The following is a 25915-nucleotide window of genomic DNA, read 5'->3' as shown; positions in this document are numbered from 1 at the left end:
TTCATATGGTGTTTTTACTTTAGAGGTTATTGGTAGTGTTGTGGAGAAACCAAACAGCTGGGAACTGCGACCTCTCAGGTAAATCACCACCGCCAAAGTGTGATGACAAGGATAACCTTCACTAATCAGTGTCTCCCATTGCTGCAGCAGAACTTAAGCGGATGCCAATAACATTTGGAAGAGCTGAAGCTCCTGGCTCAGAGAAGACTGCTCTGCATCTGCTTTCGAGAAACTCACTTTAATGTCACTAACACTGAATTGCTGGGCTACCACCCACACAGGAAATACATGTTGCTGGAGACAGCTAGGGTTGGAATGGCTGTTTTCATCAGTGACAATTGCCAGACTTTCTTATCACAGCCATAAAAGCAGTTGCAGTGCAGGTTCTCATACCAGTTAAAATCAATGTTATCTTTTTTGAAGAAATCTCCTGGACACTTCCCCACCCATTCGTCCTTGGTTGGGGGGGGGGGGGGGTGACTTAAGTGCACACAATGTGCTGTGGGACTCAGCTACCACTTGTCCCAGGGATTGACTACTACTTGTTCCAGGGATTTAATTATCAAGTGCCTCACTCATTCAGAGAACATCAGCCTTTTGAACTCTCTTCAAATAACATGGTTTTCCACAGCTATTGGGTCATCTCCAGCTATTGACTTTTGTTTTTGCTCCCCAGTTATTACAGAGTTAGTGGGAAGTGGCCACAGATTTGCATTCCAGTGACTGCTTTCCAGTGTGGATTCGTCTGCTGACTTGCTGTCAGGAGACCACGAAGACAGCTGGTTCAAAGGGCAAATTGGTTAAGATAGAATCAACAAGCCATCTTCGAACAATAGCATTGTGCCCAGGAGATGGTGGACCATATTATCTTTGAGAGGCAATGAGCCACTGTAGATTCAATTTCTAAGTCTAGCAACCACCTTAGATGATGGCCTGTCCCTAGGTGGAGTGACGTATGTAACTCTGCAGTGCCAGGTACACAGCTTTGAGGAAGTTCAAAAACTGAGTACAGAAAACCTCTGTGCCTTTAGATCGGCAAGAGTACAAGCCAGGTGAGTGATAGAAAAGGAACTTCTGAAGGAAATTCATGACTTCCATTAATTGGTTGTGTTCCACTGTGCTAGTTTGCGACTCAGCCAGATTTTAGGCAAGGGCAGTACACCTCCGCTTATGGCCATGTTGAGAAATGGGCTCTTGGTGTATGTGTCTAAAGACGTGGCTCAAATTTTAGCTGAACACATTTTTACTGTCACTGTGTCACCCAGACAAGCTTCTGGATTCCAGCTCTTTTATAGGACTGTGGAGACAAAGAGATGCTGCTTCTCATGTAATGAATACTTCTAGTCTTCTGTTCTCCATGTGGGAATTGGAATCAGCTCTGTCCATGGTCAGACACACTGCTCCAGGAGCAGATTAGATTCATTATGCCATGCTCACTCGTCTTGCCCTTGAGCCAAAGATGAGCCCCTATCATGTTTCAATCGGCTGTGGTTTGATGGACTGTACCCATGATTTGGAAGGACGCAATACTAATTCCATAAGGGAAACCAGGCAAGGATCATACTGACCCTAAAAGTTACCAGAGTGTTGTTGTCCATACCAGATGTGTGAGAAACACTCTCAAGCACATGGTTAACTGCCACCTTGTCTGTCTCCTTGAATCCCGAGGTCACCCGTGCCTCTCTCGATGTGGTTTTAGGTGCTACCATTCTGTCCTTGACAACTTAATTTTACTAGAGATGGCTATATGCGATTCCTTTTTACAGTGAAACGGTTTGGTTGGTATGTTTTTTGACCTGTGTTTTGATCTGTTAAATGCTCTTTGTTTGTGAATGAGTTCCCAATCTTCATCTCTTCCTCCAATCTTACAAAAATGACAAGGCAACTACAGCTGACCATCAGGACGCCGGAAGCTAGGACCAATAATACTCTTTTTAAGGTCTCACCAACAAAGACTATGTGTGTCAGTTCTATCTTTGCTAATTGAAGTTTTAACCCATCGGAGTTCAAAATGGGGAGCAATATTCTACATTTTAAGGACACTGTGTGTTTTTTAGGCCTGCTGTTTGACTTGAAATTAACCCGGCAACTGCATCTGAAAGACCTGGAAAAAAAGTGTTTCAAATCAGTGAATATTTTGAAATACCTCACTGGAAAGCAATAGGAGGACTGACAGGTCCTGCCTGTTGCAGTTGTACAGGGCATCACAGTTAGATTATGGAGACGTGTTTTATGGATAAGTTTGTATTTCCTATCCCAGGATGTTAGATGCTGTCCACCATGAGAGCATTTAGGTATTGACTGGATCATATCAGACCAACCCAGTTTAGTATGTGCGCAGAAGTTCGTGAACCACCTCTCTGGATTAGACAGTGCCGCGTACTGGCTCGGCAGGACCATAAAATCTCAGTGTTGCCCCAATCAGTGCATTTAGTGTAGCAATCCACTCGAACTTTGAGCAGCTGTTCAGGAATTGGCCCCTTGCGACCAAGACATTTGGTATACATGCTGCTGATTGTCTCAAGCATCTGGATATATCAGGCCTCAAAATACATAACCAGGGATGGAATGAATTGCCGTCTTGGCATCATCAGAGTCCCAATGTGATTTGAAGTTTGAAGCAGTATAAGAAAACTTGTAAGCCAGATTAAATTTTTACAACTCTGTTTTCATCAGTTTTGTGTGTGTACCACAGTTTCATCGTTGTTTATATGGATGGAACAAGAGAATACCCTCAGTTGTTCAGCTGTTTCCTCGGATAATATTTTCAAAGTGTGCCCTCCAGAACAGTTTACAAATTATGACGTGGAGTTGTATGGCATTAATGACTGCACAGGAGTGGATTGGCAGGCATCACAGTGCAAGGTTTCTTATCTGTTCTGACTCATTAGTGCACTACAACTGGTCCACCAAGTGTATGTGGTAGACAAGTTGATTCAGCTCATGGTTCACATGTGGATGGGGTGTTCATTGATGTGCCATCCCATTGCGCACCATCCTCTCATTATCTGAGAGACGAATCGCATCGGTGGGAAACTGAATGTTTGGAAGTGGCAGAAAATGAATTGCTGTCACTTAAATCACACAGATATGGTGGACTTCATGCTGGCCTTACCATTGGCAGGAGTTTTGCCACCCACACTGCATGTAGGACATAGCCCTGAACTCGTGGTTTCCTCCTCTAGCGGGAGGATCCACCACTAAGGTTGTGTGTGCCACTTTAGATTCATTATATTTTAGATGTGTGTGTCGTAATACTGACGTTACTGTAGCCCTTGATTTGGTTGGAGATATGTCCACCATCCTTGCTGACACACACACACACACACACACACACACACACACACACACACACACACACGGATGTTGCATGGGTCCTGAAATTTTGTGAACTGCTGGACCTCATCCCTAAAGTGCTGGGGAGGGAGGTGGACTTTAATGCATTACAACATACTCTGCATCTGGGAATAGCCTTCGTCCCCCCACATGAATGGCATGCTGACTTTTTGTTAGCGTGCTGATAACAATAGTTTTGAGTGCCCCACATACAAAATCATCATGATGCACAGATCTTCCCACTGTTAGCAGATATCTTCAAAAAGTACGACTTGGAAGTGTTAATTTTCAGTATGTACTGATTGTGGTATTTGCTGTCAACTTGCCTAAATAGAGGGTGGTCAGAAACAGTGTGAAAAACTTGTAAAGATGCTGAAGGGTAGGTTATGCTAGGAAATAATTGTTAAGAAAAAGATCCAATGTGATGCACCATTTTAGAGTTAATTAGCATCAAACTTGGCCATTCAAATGGTTCTGCATGCAAATTCAAGTGTCCTTCTGAATAGAATTAGTGTCAGTGTTCTTATTGGGAAGATATTAGCATACGAGACTGCACAGTCTTTAGTCTGCGTTCGATCCCTACCTCTCTCCGATGTCCATTTCTTGTATTGCTGTCTTGTTCAGTTTTAGGAAACCAAATGAAGAATATGTTTGTCTCTCTCTCTCTCTCTCTCTCTCTCTCTCTCTCTCTCTCTCTCTCTCTATGGGCCACTTGAATGCACACACAAAATGGCCTGATTCGATAACTTCAATGCTAATTAAATTGGAAACGGCACAACGTTTTGACCTTTTTTCGTTACTGTTACTTCTCAGCACATCTTACACTGCAGCACCCTTACAAGCTTTTCAGACTGTTTCTGACCACCCTGTAGACTGTTTTCAATCTCATTTCTTATTCTGATCTGTTTAGTTTCCATTAATTCTTAGCAAATCAAAAATACAACCTACTCACTGTTGTAGTCATCTACCATTTATGAAAAAGTATTTTCTTGCGAACTTCAGTTGAGATTTTTTCTGTACATTTATTTCTGCATACTGACAGTGGCATACTCTTCAGAGCTGACACAGCCATCTCCTGCCTTGTCGTATATTCTTACTGTGTTTTGCGCAGATTCTGCTCAAGCCCCACCACCCTCGCCCCTCCAAACAATTTCTGTCTCGCTTTGAATTTATTCTGCAGATCAGTGTCCTTACTGTTTCGGTCAGTTGCAATTTCTGTGTGAAAATTGTTACATTCTATAATATCTTGGGCTAGTTGTAGAAAGTATTTGACCTGAAATTAATCCAGAAAATGACCTCAGATGAAGCTTAACTCGGAAATCTGTGTTGTATAAACATTAATTGCGGGTTATATTGGGGTGAAGCAGGATCAGCTTTGACTGATGAAAATTCACCGATCAAAGTCAGGTTCAAATGTAATTGTCAGTTTACAGTGTAGTGACATTACAAAAAGTTGTTTTGCACAAATACAAATTGAAATAACAAAGAAGTTTTTATTAACACTTGAGTATGTAACTATGCCACTTCCACACCACTGAAGCTTAAAATTACTTCTTCTTCATTGCCCCCCCCCCCTCTCCCCCCCCCCCCCCCCGTCCCTATGATCTATAAGATTAGGTTAAGTGGGCTGGTCTGTGAATACCAGGGGAAACCGTGAAAAAATTGTCAGTTTTCTAAACAGTGTAACTCAAACAATAAGATTTGTAAGCTCATATAATGCTTACCATCTTTTAAGACATCTGTTGGGAACATTTTTTGTCTGAATCACTCATTTTGCTCACACTTTTTTTGATTGTATTTTTTTGTTGCAAGTGAATAAACCAAGCTATTTATTTATGTAAATCATAGCACATATTACTCAAAATACAAAAAAGTAGGTTTATTTTTTCCTGTAAGTTCTTTACACTATTATCTTTAAAGCAGACTATTGAAAAGAAGGTGCTGATTTAAATTTTTGTACAAAAGTTCTAAGTATGACTATCAAAAATATTGGAAATGAATTCGTGGTTTTTCTTCAAAAAAGTATTTTGCTTTCGAAGTTAAGTCACAAAAGTAGTCTGCTTGTTAGTTAAGCATGTTTTAAGACAGTATACAGAATTCCAGCGCCCTATCTTTAATAGTTTTTAGCCAAAGTGTACCAGAATGTGAAATAATTTAACTTTTGGAAATTCAAGTTAAAGTTAAAACTTGCTTTTTATATTAAACTTGGATGGCATTAATACATACTAGGTCCATATTCATCTTGTTTCTTGTGTTGTTCTTCCGCCAGTCTCTTTTTCACACTTCTTATTCTTGCTTCTTTGGTGGCTTCCAACACTGATTTTTCTGCTTCGAAAAGTCTCCTTCGGACAATAGCTAGTAGTTCTATGCGTATTTAGTCCGTGAGGCACTCCCATCAGTTCCATAACATTAAGCCTTGACACTGCACCATCATTGAAATGTAGAACAGCCTGTAGCACACCTATTTTCAAAGTATTTAGTCCTACTGGAACAGTTTTTGGTATTTCTTTTCATATACAGTTGTTGAAATTTTCGTTTGGGTTGGGAGAAGTTCAAAGATTGGTTATTTTTTGGTTTACTTACCTTACTTTGAGAATAAATACTATGTGTTTAGGATATATGATTAATTCTGCGTTCAAAATGTGATAATTGTGACGAGAGCCGAATTCTGCTGTTAGTGGATCCAAGTTCAGTGCTACGCAATGCAGTGGAGTTATAAACAGAGGTCAGTTTCTGACCTATCGTCAGAATTGACCACCAGGCAGCAATGTTTATACAGTTGGCCCTTTGTGTGTTAAAGGCAGTTTCACTTAAAGATAATGCTTGTCACTCCTTTGTAATGTTGAAACTTCTACACTCGGCAGGTAATTATCAAGATTTGAGGCATGGAAGTAATTTGTAATTAATATAAAGAAATGGTGCATACTGCATAATTTCTTTGTTGAGTAAGACTAACACTGACAAGTATCCCTTTTGGTGTTCAGTCTGTTCTTGGTCTTATGCACACACTTTGCACTAGAATGTAAATGGCTTACTAAATGCTCAGCATTGTATTCATGAGGTTGGGACATGTCCTGTTCTTCATTTATCATATTTTTCGAATATTCCACTAAACCACTGATTGAGGACACACACACACACACACACACACACACACACACACACACACACACACACACACACACACACACAGAGAGAGAGAGAGAGAGAGAGAGAGAGAGAGAGAGAGAGAGAGAGCTAAAAATATACAACTAATTGAAAAATAATTAACTTTTTACTTCTTTCACAAAAACTTTATTTTTAAGATTGTAAAATGTTGCAAAGAATAACTGAAGCATTTGAAAAGTTCGGAAAATGCAAATAATATAATCATTCTCCTATTGACATGACCACGTAGACCTGTCTCCTCTTGCAGTTGAAAGTCTTTTTCTCAAAATCTCTAATATCACAGAGCTTTAACATAGATACTGTTCGTTTGTATTTTCACATTGTGCCTGAAGGACCAAAGAATCACTTCAATCATATTTATGTATGCATATAACCTTAGTTGTGAAATTAAGACAAATGGTGAATGTTATACGCCTTTAATGTTTAAATATTTTGAAAATTGTTTTGTCTGCTAATCTAATGAGACATAATAGCAGCATTTGAGGGCTGGCTTCACTGCAAGTATGTTACGCAAATTGCACCTCACATGCAAGTCGACTTTGCTTGTATTGTTTAGCTTACATAGGCTTCACAGCCATTTGTTTTTGTCTTGTTAGGATGTTTTGTAGCATTTTCATTTCTTCCCACACGAGACATATCATTTATCTCCATTTTGTTTTCACATGATGGTCAACTTTGTGATGTCTAACATTTGAATATTCTAACTTGTGTATATATTATTAACACTGGAATTGTATTAGTTTCATATTGAAAAATATTTAAAATATTGAAATCAAAATGTAATGCTACGAACATTGTAGTATTGAAGATGTAGTGCAGAATTGATAAGTTTAAAATGTCTGTCTGTTGTCAGCAAATCTCTTCGACAATCAACTCATCTTTAGTTGTGGAGTAACACCACTTGGCACTAATATTACAGCTTAAAATGGGTGCCTTCATGTAGATGAAAAGATGACAAGATATTAATACTTAGATTTTGATGTATTTGGACACATTACTTGTTAATCTTTTTTCCCTCTCACATCTGTGGGATATCTCTATCCTAACACCAGGCCCATCAATTTGTGACAGTAATAAACATGTTCCATCACAAGAATAATTCCAGTTTTACTCACCGTATTTTAAGTTCTGTTAGCATGCTTTGCTTCCGTGACTAGTTTTCCTGTGTGTTACTGGGTTAATTTTTGGCCTTTCAGTATTCGCAGCATCTACTAATGTTCAGATCTTCTTCTTCAGGTCTCTAATTATTATGTCTGGTTTGTTGGCCAAAATACGTGTGTCTGTATCTGCTGACTGAAAAGGATCCTGGTTTCATTGATGGTGGTAACAATCTTTGGCTATTGTCTGTACCACTGTCCTGACACTGGTAAGCCCACTTCTCAACAGAGATAATTTGCAGAAATTACGTCTTACATATGGATGTTTTGCAAATTGAATTCATCCGGAGATAGGATGAATTATGTTTCAGATTAAAAATGGCATGGTATGCATTTGTGGTCTTAGAGATAAATTTCGTGATTTCTTCCAATAGTGTGGTCGTGTACCACAACAAACAATACTCTGCTGTCTGTCTTTGAGTAGCATTTTGTCTGCTCTATACATTTTGTTTTACTAATTATATTGGTGTTTATTCTTGTAAATGCTTATTTTGTGTCCCTTTTGGATTCAGTCCTCCCCCTCAATTAGTCCTTTATTACACCTCCAACATTTATAAATTGTTCTTCCTCAGTTGCAACTGCCCTGTTGAAATGTATGGAAAGGACTAAATTGAATGATTATCTTCTACATTTTCCGTGTGCTTGATTGCCCCCACTATGTCAGATATGATCATTTCCTTTTTGCTTAGTATTGAAGCCCTGGATGGTTCTCATTTTTTCTGAGGATGTATTTCATTGTAATATAAATATGAGTGTGCTTGATGCAATTAATTGGTTTTTTACTCTGTAGATTTTCATGTATTGCTGAGTCAGATCTCAGGTCAAGGACCTATTCCTTGTAATGAGAGTTTGCTACCAGTGTGGTAGTGGAATAATTTTCAGGAGGTTAAATCCCTGTCTGGTTATCTTGATTTGCATTTCAAAATTAAGACAAATGACACAACAGTTTCTTTGAAAATCGTGTAACTCATTTGGTCCTCCTGCCCTTCTTCCCTCCTCGTCCTATCAGAGTTTATGCTCAGTCTCCAGTGACTTTTAATCAACTTAAAATAGTGTTGATATTGAGTCACTAGAAACATGGTACTGAAGTACTTATACCACTGAAGAACAGTCGCAGATTTGGAATGAATAAATGTTGTTGAAAAGAATTATTAGAATTTTCTTCTGTAGATCGTAGTAACAAACTATTAATCTGCTTTAGTATACTTGTGTATAGAAATGCTGCAAGTAAAATTGCTTCTGTTAGCAAAGAGACTATACTCTTTTAAAAGGTTTCCTTATTGAGAAGTTACTGGTTTCTTGATTATGTCAGGTTGCTTCTGTTAGTTTGCTATTTTTTTACACATGTAGACTGTTAAATGTCAAAGCATAACCATTATCTACATTCTGTAATAATTTGTCTGTTCACATTGAAAGTATTTTTTTGCTCCTAACAGACATTTTCAACTCCTGAATCTCGGTAGTTTTATTCAGTGTGTGCTTGATACATTTTTAATTTTATTTTGGATTTGCTAAGTATCCATTTTCATAATTTACCCACTAGCAGCTTTGAAGTTCTTCACACCACACCCTAGTGTTAACCTTAGACAAGAATATTGTGTGTAAAACACAATTAATTCATAACATTCCATTATTATTGTAAGGAAGTAAAGATGCAGTATATTCGTAAAATTACAATCATTTTCAATTTTACTGGAAGGAAAGAAAAAGCTTTCTTATAGCTGCATTACTCCAGAAGATAGTTTCATTGGAAGGGGGGGGGGGGGGGGGTGAAAGTATGCAAGATAAGTTAGTGTTCTTGTTTTTTATGCAACACTGTGAAATACTGCATAAGACACACACTACTGCATAAAACACTATACTGTGCCATTATCCCTGTAATGCAGTTGGTACTTATCATAGATATCTTCATTATTACATTCAGTTGGATTTTCTGATGTGTTTCCAAAAGTTTTACACCTTGAAAATGTACGGTTTTCATTTCTGCTCAGTTCAGCTATTCTCCATACTACTCAGCCTCCCCCAGTTGCTTTTTTAACTACTGCGATACGTTCTTTCTTTGTTCATAGGTATGAATTAATTAGTAGAGTCCTACCAAGTCAAAATTTCCTATCACATGAAGTTTGTGCCCTTCTTGGAAAATGTCATTGAACTCTGGCTGGCGATATTGAATGATCAACCTGAAGAATTAAATAATAAAATATACACCTGGATTTAGGGTTATGAAAACATGTAATGACTCTTTAATAAAAATATCCTCTTCTGCTGATAACCTGTCTCCAGACAATGAATTAAAAAGTAGAGCTTCAGTTGGAACAGTGGTATTTCATTCTTTGTGATGTATTTAAAATAATCTGTTCACAGAGAGGAAGTATATAAAAGAAATTGTTATTTCAGGATAAACGTGAAGAGAGAGAGAGAATTGCACGTGTTGGTGATTGGTCAGAGCACATCAGCTCTTCTGGGAAGAAATATTATTACAATTGCAAGACAGAAGTTTCGCAATGGGAAAAACCTCGTGAATGGATTGAACGAGAGAGGTGTCGTGAGAAGACAAGGGAGTCAGATCGCAGCTACAGCAGTACCAGCCGATCATGTGAATATTTTTATGATTTCTGTTATGTCTTATGACCTCCTGTCTTTAGTAATAGCCATGCTCAAAATAAATCAAGCATTTGTTTGTGATTTCTTTTATTGTGTACTTAACTATGAATTTGCACAATCTGCATATTAGTGCTGAGATAATTGTTGTCAAAATGTGATTTCCTACAGGAAATATATCCATTGTTGGACATTGTGGATAGTTTAGAGTGCACTTTTAATTCAGGGAAACAAAATGTTCTTCATACATTCTTTCTTCTTCTTCTTCTTCTTCTTTTTTTTTTTTTTTTTTTTTTTTTTTTTTTTTTTTTTTTTTTTTTTTTTTTTTTTTTTTGCGAAATTTTGATCCTTGAGTCATTAGTTTGTTAAATAGAACATGATTATGTGGTTAAAGCAGGAATAAGAAACTAAAACTAACAATTTAATCAGATGGGGGGTTGGCTTACATGTATGGCATGTGGAGTGTTGCTACAGACTGCAGTAAATAAAATTGCATTGCTTCTGAAGGATGGTCACACCACATTTTGGTGGAGAGCATTTATTGTCATCCAGTCCTGTTTACGGCAAGGCATCCCAAGGAAGACTAAACCTCATTGGATGTTGGGATGGGATGAGGATGTGCAGAATTCTTCAAAACTGCCAATGTGATGTGCACTATAGGCGAGTTGGTGCTCCTGAGTTCCAATCGAACAATTGTTGGACATTTATTCATTCAGAAGAGGGCCATTCCACACCAAGTCGTCTAATTTCGAATAAAGTTCCTGTATGACCATAGGGGATTTTGCTGAAATTTTTTGTGAACATTCATATATGGTCCAACATTGATAAAGGTTCACATCATTCATTCAATACTTAGGGAGTTGTCGTCTTTTGTTCGACCACATAGTGGAGCTACCAGCAGTGCTTCCATGAGTTTTGGCAGCTGTGTGTGTGTGTGTGTGTGTGTGTGTGTGTGTGTGTGTGTGTGTGTGTGTTTGGCAAATTGACTGTAACACCATGAAAAGGGAACACTGCGTGGCAGATCTGTCAGTGTAATGTGGTCGAAGCTACCTTTTACTGTTCTGCAAGTACAGTCACCTTTTTATTTTGCTCTCATGGTCCAGCTACTCTGTAAATGGCTGTGTGTGAATTTATTCTTCCTGATTTTGTCTCCAGGTGGAGTGATGCTGTAGGAGAGTGTCTCTTTGTTTTCAGCTGCTGAATGATGAACACATCTTCAACGATAATCTCTTTGTTGCTTTAACTATGCATAGTAATTGTGAAGACAGATCCAATTATCAATAACTTATAGCTTCAAATACGTCATTCAGTATATCTGACTACCGAACTCAATGTAAGATCTTAGATTTACAGTTCTTCATCTGTTTCTAATATTTACATTGTAGTATTTCCATATTTCTCTGAGATGTTCATAAGAGCCCTAAGGGATGTCACCAATCCACAAATGTCCTTGTGCATGAAGTGCTACTGTGCTCACCATGCCACACCTTGCTCCTGCTGTTATGCTACTACATATGCACCATCTGCACAGATCACAGATTGGGGTGCGCACAGTATATTTTTCACACTACGTAAAATATTTATAAAAGAATCATCATCTTTCATCAACACGAGCGCCTTCAATGGAACATAGGTCATTCTCACCAATAACCCATGCTACCGTACAATATCTGTGGCGATATTTTCTTAAAAGAAACATAACTAGGCCATTTTGTACAACTTTTTGCACTTTCTTAACTGAAATAAGAATAATAAGAGATTTCCTGACATAATTAGATATGGATAATTTGAAGCAAAGTCAACCGAAAAAATGTGAAGTTTAGCTTTCTATATCTCTGGAAGTAATTGTGGGATGCACCTGAAACTTAGCACATATAAACTTAGCAATACAAGGTCTTGGAATATATATTTTCATCCTCATATTGCTCCCCAACAGTTGTCAAATTGTGGGCAAAGTTGACGATTTTTGTAAATACTCACTTTTACAAAAAGGTCTTCTGCAAACTAATAGTTTTCATTAGAAAGACCACATTATAAACCACCTAAGAAGCTGTATTTGGTTTCACAGTGTGAGCATTTAAGGCAATAAAAAGATGGTAAGATAGAGGTACATTGAAAATGGACCAATATTCCACTAGTTCTCAAATTAAATCTGACGTATAGGGTGCAGAAAAAATTCTACTACCAGTCACAGAAAAAGGTTGTTTATTTGTCACACGACAGTTTCGGGCTTGTGCCCATCCTCAGGTGTTTATACATTCATGTACATTGCTGGAGATCACTGTATAAATAAAAAAAAATTGCTGATGACTAAACAGATACAAGTGGGACAATTGTAAGTGACAATGCAGAATTTGTCGAAAATATATCAGTACTTACATAAAGATGAAGCATCATTATTATAGTTACGCTGTGGTGACAGTTTTTCCACTTAGTTGCACACTTATCATTTTCATGTCCATAATTTGGTTTTATAAATTTTAGCTGCATATTTCACTTTTACAACGTGCACTCATGAAATACAGTGTTTACACATTGTCCTATATGCCCCATGATCAACTCAGGAAACAGTCCAGCATATTTTATTAGCTAGAACCTTAAAGACGGTCTTAAGTAACTTTTATGCCTGTGAAAGCAATTTCTCAGTCAAGAATAGCTGTGAACTTATTGAGCATATCAAAGACTTACCAACACCAGAGGATGCCAAATTTGCTTCAGTGGGCATAATAAAACTTTACACCAACATTCCTATACATGACACTATTCAGATAATTAAAACCAACCTATCAAAACACAAAAAGCTACCCAAGGCTGAGATGTGTGAACTCATTGACCTGCTAGAACTAGTCCTATCACACAATTATTTTACGTTTAGTAACAAAAGTTATTAACAAGAAGATGGTCTTGCAATGGTCAGAAAACAAAATTTTCAGATCAGACAGGTCACTTGAAAATAAAATAATACACTACAAAAGGTATGTGGATGATACTATTATCTTGTACAATGGTACAACTGAATGGATTGAGAAACTAGCTAAAGGCCTTGGCAGCATGCACAACAACATCAACTTCACTGTAGAACATAAAGTAGATAAAGGCATCAATTTTCTTGACCTTCCCAAATCTAATGTAAACAACAAACATGCCTTCGAGATTTACAGAAAACCACCTTTAGTGATGTTGTCATTAACAACTCCTCATGTCATCCAGTACAACACAAAATGGCATTCTTCAGATCCACACTTAATCGTATACATAAAATCCCACTCAGCCCCCATGCTGAACAAAAATAAATTAACATTATTAGGGAAATTGCACATAGAAATGGATAAAACCCAGATGTAATTGATAAACTTAACAACAAAATCAAAAAGAAACAATGCTCACCTCAGATCCACAAGAAGGAAAAAACACATTTGCCCACATAACCTTTATAGGTAAAATTTCATACCAAATTGCCAACCTCTTTCGGAAAACTGGTATTCAAATTTCTTTCAGCACTAACAACAAGCTACAACAGCACATCATCCACAACAGTAAGACAAATAACCAATGCCACCACAAACCAGGTATTTACAAACTTTTATGTGACAATTGCCCACAGTTCTACATAGGCCAAACTGGAAGAAGTTTCACTATAAGATACTGTGAGCATATGCATGCCTTCTGGCTAAATAACTTTGATAAATCCACCTTTGCAATGCATCTGAAAGACCATGGTCACTTAGCCACAGCCATTACAGACAACCTACAAATACTGCGCACTGTCAAAGGAAAGAAAATTAATCTTGAAGAGCTAGAAATTTATATCCACTGCTCTAACTCACCGGACCTTATTCTCAACGAACAAATGAAGCTTGTGAACAAATCATCTTCACATATTTCATGAAATATTCAAAAACAAATACTAATTATTCGCTGATATAATAACAAAGTAATATTATATGGAAATTCGATGTAACAGTTATACAACAGTTAAAGCGACATTATCGTAATTTGTGAAAGTCACATTGTAAACACAAGCTGTAACTGTCATTTTCATAATTTGTTACAGCTTTCAAAATTTCATGTACGTAATATCATTGTACTTCCTAGATCTAAGTTCTCTGACAAAAGTGTGGATAAAAAAATTTCATAATGTAAAAAAAAAAAAAAACAACTTTGCAGCCTATAATAGCTTTTCAAGTTTCTATATATGCAACATCCTTGCACTTTCTGTGGCTAAGTTCTTTGACCAGAACTTAACGTTTCTGTATGAGTGACATCTTTACACCTGCTACATTTAAGTTCTTTGACCACAGCCCACGTTTGTGTGTAAACACAGTGTATTTCAGGAATGCACATTGTAATAGTGAAATCTGCAGGTAAATTTTATAGAACTGAAATATGGATATGAAAATGATAATAAGTGCAACTAAATGGCAAAACTGTCACCACAGTGTAACTATAATAATGATACTTCATTTGTATGTAGATACAGATATATTTTTGACAAATGCTGCATTGTCACTTACAATTGTCCCATTTGTAGCTGTGTAGTCACCAGCAAATATATATTTTTTATATTTATATGTGGATATCCAGCAATATAAACATTTACATGAATGTAGAAACATCTGAGGATGGGCACATGCCAGAAACGGGTTGTGTGACAGATTAAATACCCTTTTATTGTGACAGGTAGCAGAAATTTTTCTGCCCTCTGTAAAGAAACAATCACGGAGTTCAACAGCACACACTGTGAATAAAATTCATTTAAATCTGACATCTTTTATAATGTTCTACAATTGTTTAGTACTGTCTGTGGAAGATAATATCAAAAGTCCCAAGCTTGAATCAGAGAAGCTGCAAGTAACTAGCTTTTATATTTTGTTAGACATCACTGTAACATTCAGCTCTACAAATTTCTTTTTATAAAAAATAAAATGGAATAAGGAACCCAATGTAAAAAACAGTTTTCTCTTTTTTGGGACCCTAATAATTTACCTAATCACATTTGAAAAGTGTAATTTTTGTGTTCTGCCTCATCAGAATTTCTTCCCAATCAGTGCCATCACTGGCATCGACTGGCCGGGTGTGTACTTTACCTAATGACATTCTATATCAAATAATGAAATGTGTAGAAAATTCAAGTAGCTCGAAGTAAACATAACCTTAGGATCCTAAAAGAGACCTCTACTAGTTTTGGCCTCTGACAAACAAAAATTTATCTTCGAGATCCTCTGTAAAGAACCTCTTATCTGGTTTGGGAACCTGAGGTAAAGAAACTCATCAGAGTCTGCTGTTGCACAGCTATTGGGCGTGGCCCCTATTAATTATGAGGATACTGGTTTTCTCATTTTGAAAGGAACCAGCGGTGGTTAAGCAGACTTGCCAAGTATTGAGATTTGTCCATAATTATCAAGATTTCTGGCCTAAAATTATGGTCTCACAGGAGCCTCTGCAAAAGTATGGAATTGGCTATTTCATTTATTTTAGTGGTTTGACAGTTCAGTGTTTTTCGTTGAATTATTTTGTGAACCAGTGTTGCTTCAGCACACAATACCCTTTTATCATCTGTTTAGCACAATTTTCTACTACAGTGACACCTTGCTGATGTCGCTTCTGAGGGTGCATAAACTTGTAGTCATGTTGTGAATTGGCATACTGATGTTCACACTGTGACATTGCTGTCAAGTGTAAACCAATTGAGTAGCATTTAAATGACCTCTTGCAATTTAATTAGTTTCTTTTAGGCATAGGTAAAGGAAAGTAAAATTTAATATAATTATTTCTTTTTAAAGTCACATATACTCTACCAGAGTGTTTTCTTTATTAGGTGTCTTCCTTGTCTCTTCACAATTACATTGCAAGTAGTTTGAACACATCATTAGCAACTGTGGGCACAGTTCCCAAGTGGCTAGTGACATCAGTGCTCTACTCTGTGTTTGTGAGCATTATAATTTTTATCCTATATGAAGTATATTCATTTGGTTGCGTGTAAGTAACAATAGTTTAAAGTACTTGATTGTGCTTTCTGGTTATGCAATGTTTATTTATTTTTTTTTTTTTTGAAAATTGAAAAGTATTTGTATTTTACATTTTGAAAAACATAATGTTGAGATCTGATTTTTAAATTTCCAACACCCCTCCTGTCTTTCTTACGAGGGAATAAGGCCTAAATTTTTACTTTCAGGAGTTATAATTAAACTTCAAGTTGAATTTTTTACTGTCAGTTTTTTTCACTCTTGTTCCTATTATTGATACTTCTGTTGAACTTGGCATATCTGGTTAAGCCGCCATGCACCATACCAACACATCAATACAATTTTTCGTGTGTACACTAATGTTCCGCAAACTATGCTAACTGTTGTTGCTCTATACCTTAAACCAGAATTAAAATAGCATATCAGTAGCAATACACAATAAAAATACATACTAATCATTCTCTATAACATAAATCCATTTCAAAAAATGTTAGGAAGACTGCTGTGTATGTCACCAAACTTTACACATTGTGACAGTGATGTAAAAATTGCAACTAATTTATACAGTGTGTACTGCAGTTGTTATGCAACAATTTTACTGCCTTGACCTCCACTGCCTCGGTAATGCACATTTTGATTGTGAAGTTTATAATCAGTTTGATTCTGTACTAATGCAGAAAAACAGACTCCAATAGTCGTTTTACTGCCTTTCTCAGAGAGTACTAAACAATTGTAGAACATAGATATTGTCAGATTTGAGTACCAGCAGAATATGGGTCCATTTTCAGTGCACCTCCACCTTGTTGGTCTTTTCTGGGGCCTTTATGCTTGCATTGTGACACCAAATACAGCTTTTCAGGCTGTTTACAACTTGGTCTTTCTAATGCATATGGTGCAAGAGTTTGCATAGGACTTTTTTTGTAAAAGTGGACCAAACTTAGCTATTTTTTACATTTTTAGAGAAAGTGAAATTTTTTTGCCCTCAGATTGTGTTATTGGAAAGCAGTAGGAGTGTGAAATTTTGTATTTGAAGTTCTTGTATTGGTAAGTTGTTGTGTGTATTGTTTCAGGGTTATCCTGCAGTTATTTTCGGAGATATAAAAAACCAGACTTCACATTTTTGTCGCGAGTCTATTTTTTAAGTGGGCTTTGCTTCAAGTTATTTCTGCAAATCTCACAGGAAATTTTTTATTATTATTTTGCTCAAGAGAGACTCAAAGTCAAATTTTGTTTTGTTTCAAGAAAATATTGCCGGAAATATTATGCCTCGAAGCTGCCGACAACTCACAGAAGCTGTGTCATAGGGCCAAACAAATGACTATATCTCCGGAAGTATTAAATTAATGACAATGAAACTTTACTTAAGTCCATTGGGAACATGGACAATTGTTCATACAAATTTTAATCAAAATTCGTGATGGTCATGCGGGAACCTCTAGATCACTTGGCATGGAATGACCCAACCCTGCCATAATAAATCAGTTTTCCCACTCTCCTCTGTTATTTCAAAAATATTCTGGTAATTACATGAAGTATGTGTGATTCAACTGAAAGAATTCGGTGATAACTTGTCAAGTAGGCAATGTTGCACATTGGCAGTCTGAGAGGGAAACAGTGATAAATCAGGAACTTTTGCTACAGTTAGTCCATAGTGAGTTAAATTTAATGTTGTTGAAGATTTTAAAAATATATGCAGGGCAAAAGTAAATAGTGCTGAATCTGAGATGAGAAACTCACATGCAGTCATAATTCTCAAGTTCAGTTCTGGAATCAAAGAATAGTGCCAGAAAATACTTGAAATGGAATTTTGGGGCACAGACTTCCATGGCTTTCCCATTTTGTTTTGATGTTCATTCCAAAGACTGGTTTGATGCAGCTCTCCACTCTATTCTGTGCAGGCTTTTTCATCTTTGAATAACTACTGCAACTTAACATCCATCTGGATATGCCTACTGTACTCATCTCTTGGTCTCCTCCTAAGATTTTTTACGCCCCACACTTCCCTCCAGTATAAAATTGGTGATCCTGTGATGTTTTAGAATGTGTCCTGTCAACTGATCCTTTCTTCTAGTTGGAGTGTATCACAAAGTTCTTGTCTCCCTATTCTGTTCAGTACTTCCTCATATAGTTACATGATATAACCATCTAATCTTCATCATTCTTCTGTAGCACCACATTTCAAAAGCTTCTGTTCTTTCTTTTCTAAACTGTTTATATGGCTACACTCCACACAGATATCTTTAAAAAAGCCTTCCTTTCACTGAAGTATATATTTGATGTTAACAGACTTCTTTTCTTCAGAAACATGTTTCTTGCCATTGCCAGTCTACATTTTATGTCTTCTCTACATTGGCCTTTGAAAATTATTTCGCTGCCCAAGTAGCTAAACCCATCTAGTACTGCAAATGTGTCGGTTACTAATCTAACACTTTCAGCATCACCTGATTTAATTACACTACATTCCATTCCATTATCCTTGTTTTGCTTTTGATGTTTATCTTATATCATCCTTTTAAGATGCTGTACATTCCATTCAACTGCTCTTTTAAGTCCTTTGCTGTGTCTGACAGAACTACAATGTTGTCGGGATAGCTACAAAAGTTTTTATTTGTTCTCTGTGAACTTTAATTCCCACTCCAAAATTTTCTCACGTTTCCTTTGCTGTTCAATCAATTTACATTTTTCAGTAACATTAGGGATAGGCTATAACCCTGTCTAACTCCCATCTCAACCATTGCTTCTCTTTCATGCCCCTCAACTCTTAAAACTGCTTCTGTTCCAATTATAAATAGCCTTTTGCTCCCTGCATTTTATCCCTGCTACCATTAGAATTTCAAAGAGAATTTCCTAGTCAGCATTGTCAAAAGTTTCTGTAAGTCTACAGATGCTATAAATGTAAGTTTGCCTTTCCTTAACTTACCTTAAAAGATAAGTTGTAGGGTCAGTATTGCCTCTTGTGTTCATACATTTCTCCGAAATCCAAACTGATCTTCCCCAAGATGAGCTTCTACAAGGTTTTCCATTCTTCTATAAAGAATTCGTGTTAGAATTTTTCAGCCATGACTTACTACACTGATAGTTTGATAAGATTCAAACCTGTCAGCACCTGCTGTCTTTGTAATTGGAATTATTTCATTCTTTTAAGTCTGAGGGTATTTTGCCTGTCTCGTACATCTTGCACAATAGATGGAAGAGGTGGCTGGCTCTCCCAAGGCTATCAGTAGTTTTAATGGAATGTCATCTACTCCTGGGGTTTTGTTTCATCTTAGGTATATCAGTGCTCTGTAAAATTCTTCTCACAGTATCTTATCTCCCATCTCATCTCCATCTACGTCCTCTTCCATTTCTGTAATATTGTCTTCTATCTCCCTTGTATAGATCCTCTTCTTCCACCTCCCAGCTTTCCCTTCTTTGCTTAGGACTGGTTCTCCATATGAGCTCTTGACATGCATACAGCTACTTCTTTCCTCCAAAGGCCTCTTTAATTTTCCTGTAGCCAGTATCTATCTTTCCCTTAGTGAAATACGCTTATGAATCCTTAAATTTGCCCACCATCCTTTCCTGTTCAGCCATTTTGCACTTCCTGTCAATCTCAGTTTTTAGATATTTGTATTCCATTTTGCCTACTTAATTTGCCGCAGTTTTGTATCTTCTCCTTTCATCAATTAAATTCAGTCTCTCCTTCGCTTGTCAAAGATTTTTACTAGGCCTTGTCTCTTTTACCTATTTCATCCTCTGCTGCCTTCGCAGTTTTCTCTCTCGGGGCTTCCCATTCATCTTGTACCCTATCTCTTTTCCGCATTCTAGTCAACAGCTGCCTTATCCTCCCTCTGAAATTCTAGTTCTTTAAACTTCTCAGGGCCCTGTCTCCTTAATTTCTGACACTTTTGCAGTTTATTTAGTGTAATCTACAGATCGTAACCAGTAAATTGTAGTCAGAGTTCACATCTGCCCCTGGAAATGTCTTACAGTTTCAAACCTGGTTCCGAAATCTTATAATTATATAATCAATCTGAAACCTTCCAGTGTCTCCTGGTCTCTTCCACATATACAGCCTTCTTTTTTTGATTCTTAAACCCAAGTGCTAGTGATGATTAAATTAGGCTCTATGCAAAATTCTACCAGGTGGCTTTCTCTCATTCATCTTCCCCAGTCCATAATCACGTACTATTTTTCCATCTCTTCCTTTTCCTACTATCGAATTCCAGTCCCCTGTCACTATTACATTTTCATCTCTCTTAACTATCTGAATAATTTCATTTATATCATCATAAATTTCTTCCATTTTTTTTTTTTTTTTTTTTTAAGTTGTGGTTCTTGTTGGTATCTAAACTTCTACTACAGTGGTATGTGTGGACTTCATGCCTGTCTTTATCATGATAATGTGTTCAGTATGCTGGTATCTTATCTGCATTCTTATTTATTATTAAAATGGTAAATGAGTTTTGCTATTTGGGGAGCAAAATAACTGATGATGGTCAAAGTAGAGAGGATATAAAATGTAGATTGCCAGTGGCAAGAAAAGCGTTTCTGAAGAAGAGAAATTTGTTAACATTGAGTATAGATTTGTCTGGAAGTTGTTTCTGAAAGTATTTGTATGGAGTGTAGCCATGTATGGGAGTGAAACGTGGACAATAAATAGTTTAGACAAGAAGAGAATAGAAGCTTTCGAAATGTGGTGCTACAGAAGGATGCTGAAGATTAGATGGGTAGATCACATAACTAATGAGGAGGTATTGAATAGAATTGGGGAAAAGAGAAATTTGTGGCTCAACTTGACTAGAAGAAGGGATCGCTTGGTAGGACATATTCTGAGGCATCAAGGATCACCAATTTAGTATTGGAGAGCAGCCTGGAGGGTAAAAATCGTAGAGGGAGACCAAGAGATAAATACACTAAGCAGATTCAGAAGGATGTAGGTTGCAGTAGGTACTGAGAGATGAAGCAGCTTGCACAGGATAGAGTAGCATGGAGAGCTGCATCAAACTAGTCTCTGGACTGAAGACCACAACAACAACAACAACATTAAACCTACTTCTGCACTACGAACTTCACTATCACCCACTATATCTAACTCCAACCTATCCATTTCCCTTTCTAAATTTTCTAACCTACCTTCCTGATTCAGGAACCTGACATTCAATGATCTGATTTGTAGAGATCCAAACAGGGGGCTATTTTACCTCCGGAATATTTTACCCAAGCAGTGCCATCATCTCGTAGCCATACTGTAGAACTGCATGTCCTCGGGAGAAATTATGGCTGTAGTTTCCATTGCTTTCAGCTGGTGGCAATACCACCACAGCAAGGTCATTTTGGTCGATTTTACAAGACCATATCAGTCAATCATCCAGACTGTTTCCCCCGCAAGTACTGAAAAGCTGCTGCTCTTCTTCAGGAACCACACATGTGTCTGGCCTCTCAGCAGATACCCCCTTGTTGCGGTTGCACTTGTGGTACAGCCATCTCACTGACGGCAAGGTCCATGGTTAATGGGGGGGGGGGTGGGGGGGGGGGGCGGCAGCAGCTTTCACATAGCTTTTATGTACATACTGCACTGTGTGTCTGCTAAATGAGTGTGTTCCATACATTATAAAGAAGGATGAAGGGGAAGATACTAGTGACAAATTGAAAAGCTCTCACTGCTGCCCCTCCTCCCCTGTATAAAGGGAGCTACATCACACATTCAAAATATGTCATAGTCTGTAAGAATATTTGTCAAACCATTGTGCTTTACTACACATAAAACTTAAGGAGGTTAATTCTTGAACACCAGATCAGTTTTTTCCGCATATATATGCTAGTGCCTTCACAAGGAGAATTTTTCATTAACTGATAGTTCTGACAAAATACAAATCAAACAGCATAAAGACTGCTGTGAAATATATTGGATAGAAAAATAAATATATGTTTCATCCTTTGCAAAATCAGTCAACAGAAAACATCTTGTCAGTTGTAAATTAGGTAATTAATGAAATAAACGATGGAAAAAAATGAAGGCTGAATCTGTTTTCCAAAATTTTCAGAGAAGAGTTTTGGATTATACGAGGGTAATCCCAAAAGTAAGGTCTCCTATTTTTTTATAAGTACATAGACCTATTTATTTCTACAATGGTTTACATCAGTTTACAGCTTGAACATTTAGCTATTTTTGGCATAATCACTATTTCTGTCAATGCATTTTTGTAGACTCTGTGGCAGTTTTTATATGCCCATGTCATACCAGCTCGACACCATGCTGTTCGTTGTGAATTTCGGTCCAACCAGCTGCAAACTCTCTACACAACTTACGAACATTTTTGACATCCATGCATGACTCACCATACACTTCCATCAATTGGCAATAGATTTCAATTAGCGCAGTGCCCTTTGCGTTCAAAAACTGAATAACTGCACGCAATTCGCACTTGGCGGTAACATCCAGTGGGAGCTCCATTCTCAACGGCTGCCAAGCCAAGACAGCCCCTCAGTGCGACGTTCGCATGTTTATTCACAGTGTGTGAAGCACTTTTCATAAGTGTGACCGACTACCACACAAACAGAGTTCTGTACTTATAAAGAAAGAGAGACCTTACTTTAGGGATTACCCTCGTAGTTCATGCTTTTGATCTTTGCTTTGAAGCAAAAATGTTAGAAGAGATGGCAGAGGTCAAGCACGACTGATGTTGATAAAAGCGAGGCCATTGGACCTGTTGTCATACAAGAGATCCAACCATGTTACTTAGCAAAAACAGGACCATCTCCCATCAACTGAAATGTAGGAAGCTGTAGACAGAGCTGCTCAGATTGATGATGCTTTCTTGACAGTAAAGCATTTGACACACTGTGAGTGACTTACTAATGAAAAACTGTGCTTTGCAAATAGCATATCCAATGTGGACTGGATGAGGAATAGTCATCTGAACAGAACCCAGTATGCTGTTGCCAGAGGTAGATATTGGACATAAGTTTTGTTGAGGTTGCTTAGAGAGTGTTGTCAAAGATTGCTATTCATGGCATGTGTAAGTTTGAAACTCTTAGAAATTCTTTGCTGGTGTTGCCATTAAATACAGGAAGTTGTGATGCTAAGAAGTCATGCAGTGGAGGAAGATTCCCAGATGGATAAATCTAATATTTATGGTTCAAATGGCTCTAAGCACTGTGGGACTTGACATCTGAGGTCATCAGTTCCCTAGACTTAGAACTGCTTAAACCTAACCAACCTAAGGACATCACACACATCCATGCCCCAGGCAGGATTCGAACCTGCGACCATAGCAGCAGCACGGTTCCGGACTGAAGTGCCTAGAACCGCTCGGCCACAGCGACCGGCTAATATTTATGGCCTGGCGGAGTTTATGCTATGTTACAGTACATGTAGTAAATGAGAAGTCAATCCAACCAGTGAATTTTGGGGATAGTTGATGCTGTAATAAAATTCATTTGAAGAATGCATGGAATATCTTTCAGTGGTATGGGGTATTGAAAAAATGCATTAGATCTACTGCTGTGATAAATTGTGTGCATTATGGACCATCTAAGAAGTGGAATTTTCTGTGACAGAATGAGCATAATGGCTTTACCAAACACTCTCACTGTGCAGAACACCTAATGCTAGTTGAGAACAGCAGCGGTAGTTGTGGGTCAAAGGAATGATGATTTGGGCACCAAATACTGAAATTAAACACAATACTCGGAGAACTGTTTGTAAATCAATGTTCATCAGGCACTTTGTACTGGTGTATCAGTGATTGAAGACTGTAACATGAACATAATGTTAACCGTAGTAAAGGTATATTACAAATATTAAGGTCTCAGACCTTGAAGAGTCTCTATGTATTCACTTCTCTATTACCTATCCAAATTCCTCTCTTCTGTGTGGAGGTAATCTGGGCCATCACTTTGTGTTTCATTTCTGCCTCTTCTTCCATTTTTATAATAATCACTTTGTTTTGTGTAAAAATTTTATTGAATTTTTAGATTCTGTCAACTTTTTAAGGAACTTACTTTATATCTGGGTCTTTAGTATGAATTCTTTCAATCACTTTTGACACACTATGTTTCTGTCAGTCACTTTGTTCCACAACAACTTTTTTCCTCGTTTTGTGATGTAATTGTCTGATATTGCCAATTACAGTTATTTATGACACTTCTGTTTATACTTTTGCGTACCATGTAGTTTAATCTTAAATATTTTATTTGGCAGTGCTCTTACTGATTGAGCTGTCTAAGTGGGGCTCACAACTTGCTTTCCTTTCATGAGTCATGGTGAGATTCCTTTATTGGAAAAGCAAGGATAAAGTGTCAAGATATGGTTCGACACACTATTTTAACACTTCATTTTATGAAAATTTTTTTAAGTTTAACTAGCAAAAATGCCACTAAAATAAAAGGAAGGTTACATAATTTCTAAATTGTCTGTGATATTTTAAACATAGGTTGCCTAGGATTTTAACTGAAAGATGTACAGAAATGATTTCATTTATACTTGTTTATTAAGTATAAAAACTTGAAATTATGAAGCAGAATCCTTTAGATACTTATGTAAAATATGATTTAAACTAGACTTTGTAGTGCAGTATGCATGTATATATAATGGGATCACTTTTTCTCCCACCAGCTCATGATAAACATTCCAACTCACGAAGCACTTCACTGAGTAACTCACGGGACAGCAGTTCCAAAAGACAGCCGGAGAAGCGTGATTCCTACTGGGCTAGCCAGCAGCAGCAACAGCAGCAGCCACAACAGCAACAGTCACAACAGCAGCAGTTGCAGGTTCCACCAACTATCGTGGTTGATGGTGATGATCGTGCACTGCGAAAGCAACCTGTGCCTCAGAGCCAGTCTCAGCAACAGGTGCAACAGCAGCAGCAACCACCTCACCATCACCACCACCACCATCACCACCACCAGCATCACCACCACCATCACCAGCAGCAGCAGCAACAGCAGTCACAGCAACAGGTTGCACAACAAGTGCAGCAGCAAGTAACACCACCACAGCAGCAACAGCAGCAGCAGCAACAATCACAGCAACAGCAGGCACAACAGTCACAACAACAGCCGCAGCAGCAAACATCACAAGTGCAAGATGGTGATGGGCAGCAGGCTGCACAGGATATGGACATATCTCCTGGTGACAGCACACCCACATCTGAGGCATCCTATGGTCATACACCAGATGCGGGTTCTGCCAGTGCTGCTGCAAGCTCAGCACCTTCTCATTCACAGGGTCCTGTACTGTTAGCTGCAGTCCTACCTAGGTTGTCGTCACAACCACCTGCAGTAGTACCTCCACCACAGGCCCCAACCCCAACCTGCAATGTTCCTGGCCCACCTAGCAACCTCGTTAGTCTACCACGAATACTGTCACAGATTGCAGGTGGCAAGGCTCTTGAACAGTCAGATGTCTTGCAGCAGAAAACCTTGCAGAGCTTGCAGAATGTGCTGCTTCTCACAAATCAGCGTAGTGCTACAGAGCCACTGAAAGTGGACACTAGTGGCCCTGCCAGCATGGGAGAGGGACCTCCCACTCCTACACACTCGGAGAGCCAGGACTGTGTGGATGCTAGAAAATGTGAGTATTTAACACATTTTGCACTTATGTTTGTAGTTAAGACTGCATGCATGTAGTTACAGATCTTACTGCCATTAAATTACTTGTCCTGTTTCCTCCTCCATGCTGAACAGAACAGCCTGGGTGAC

The 25915-nt window shown here is 37.9% G+C and overlaps 1 protein-coding gene across 3 annotated transcripts in view; it reads left to right on the top strand.

Moving 5' to 3' along the window:
• Window positions 1–25915, top strand: part of LOC124794956 (WW domain-containing adapter protein with coiled-coil homolog) — a 101197-nt gene that overhangs the window by 34053 nt on the left and 41229 nt on the right. For all 3 annotated transcript variants that reach the window (XR_007016631.1, XM_047258672.1, XM_047258671.1), the window contains 2 exons: window positions 10059–10257; window positions 24828–25787. Coding sequence is in view for 2 of the 3 variants with exons in the window: in XM_047258672.1 (XP_047114628.1) it covers window positions 10059–10257; window positions 24828–25787 (1159 nt within the window). In the remaining variant the exon portion in view is untranslated. The remainder of the gene's footprint in view (window positions 1–10058; window positions 10258–24827; window positions 25788–25915) is intronic.

Source organism: Schistocerca piceifrons, chromosome 4 (genome assembly GCF_021461385.2).
Source record: "Schistocerca piceifrons isolate TAMUIC-IGC-003096 chromosome 4, iqSchPice1.1, whole genome shotgun sequence".
In the NCBI taxonomy this organism is placed as follows: domain Eukaryota; kingdom Metazoa; phylum Arthropoda; class Insecta; order Orthoptera; family Acrididae; genus Schistocerca; species Schistocerca piceifrons.
The sequence above is the reverse complement of the archived record's forward strand: the minus strand, read 5'-3'. Positions and strand labels throughout refer to the sequence as shown.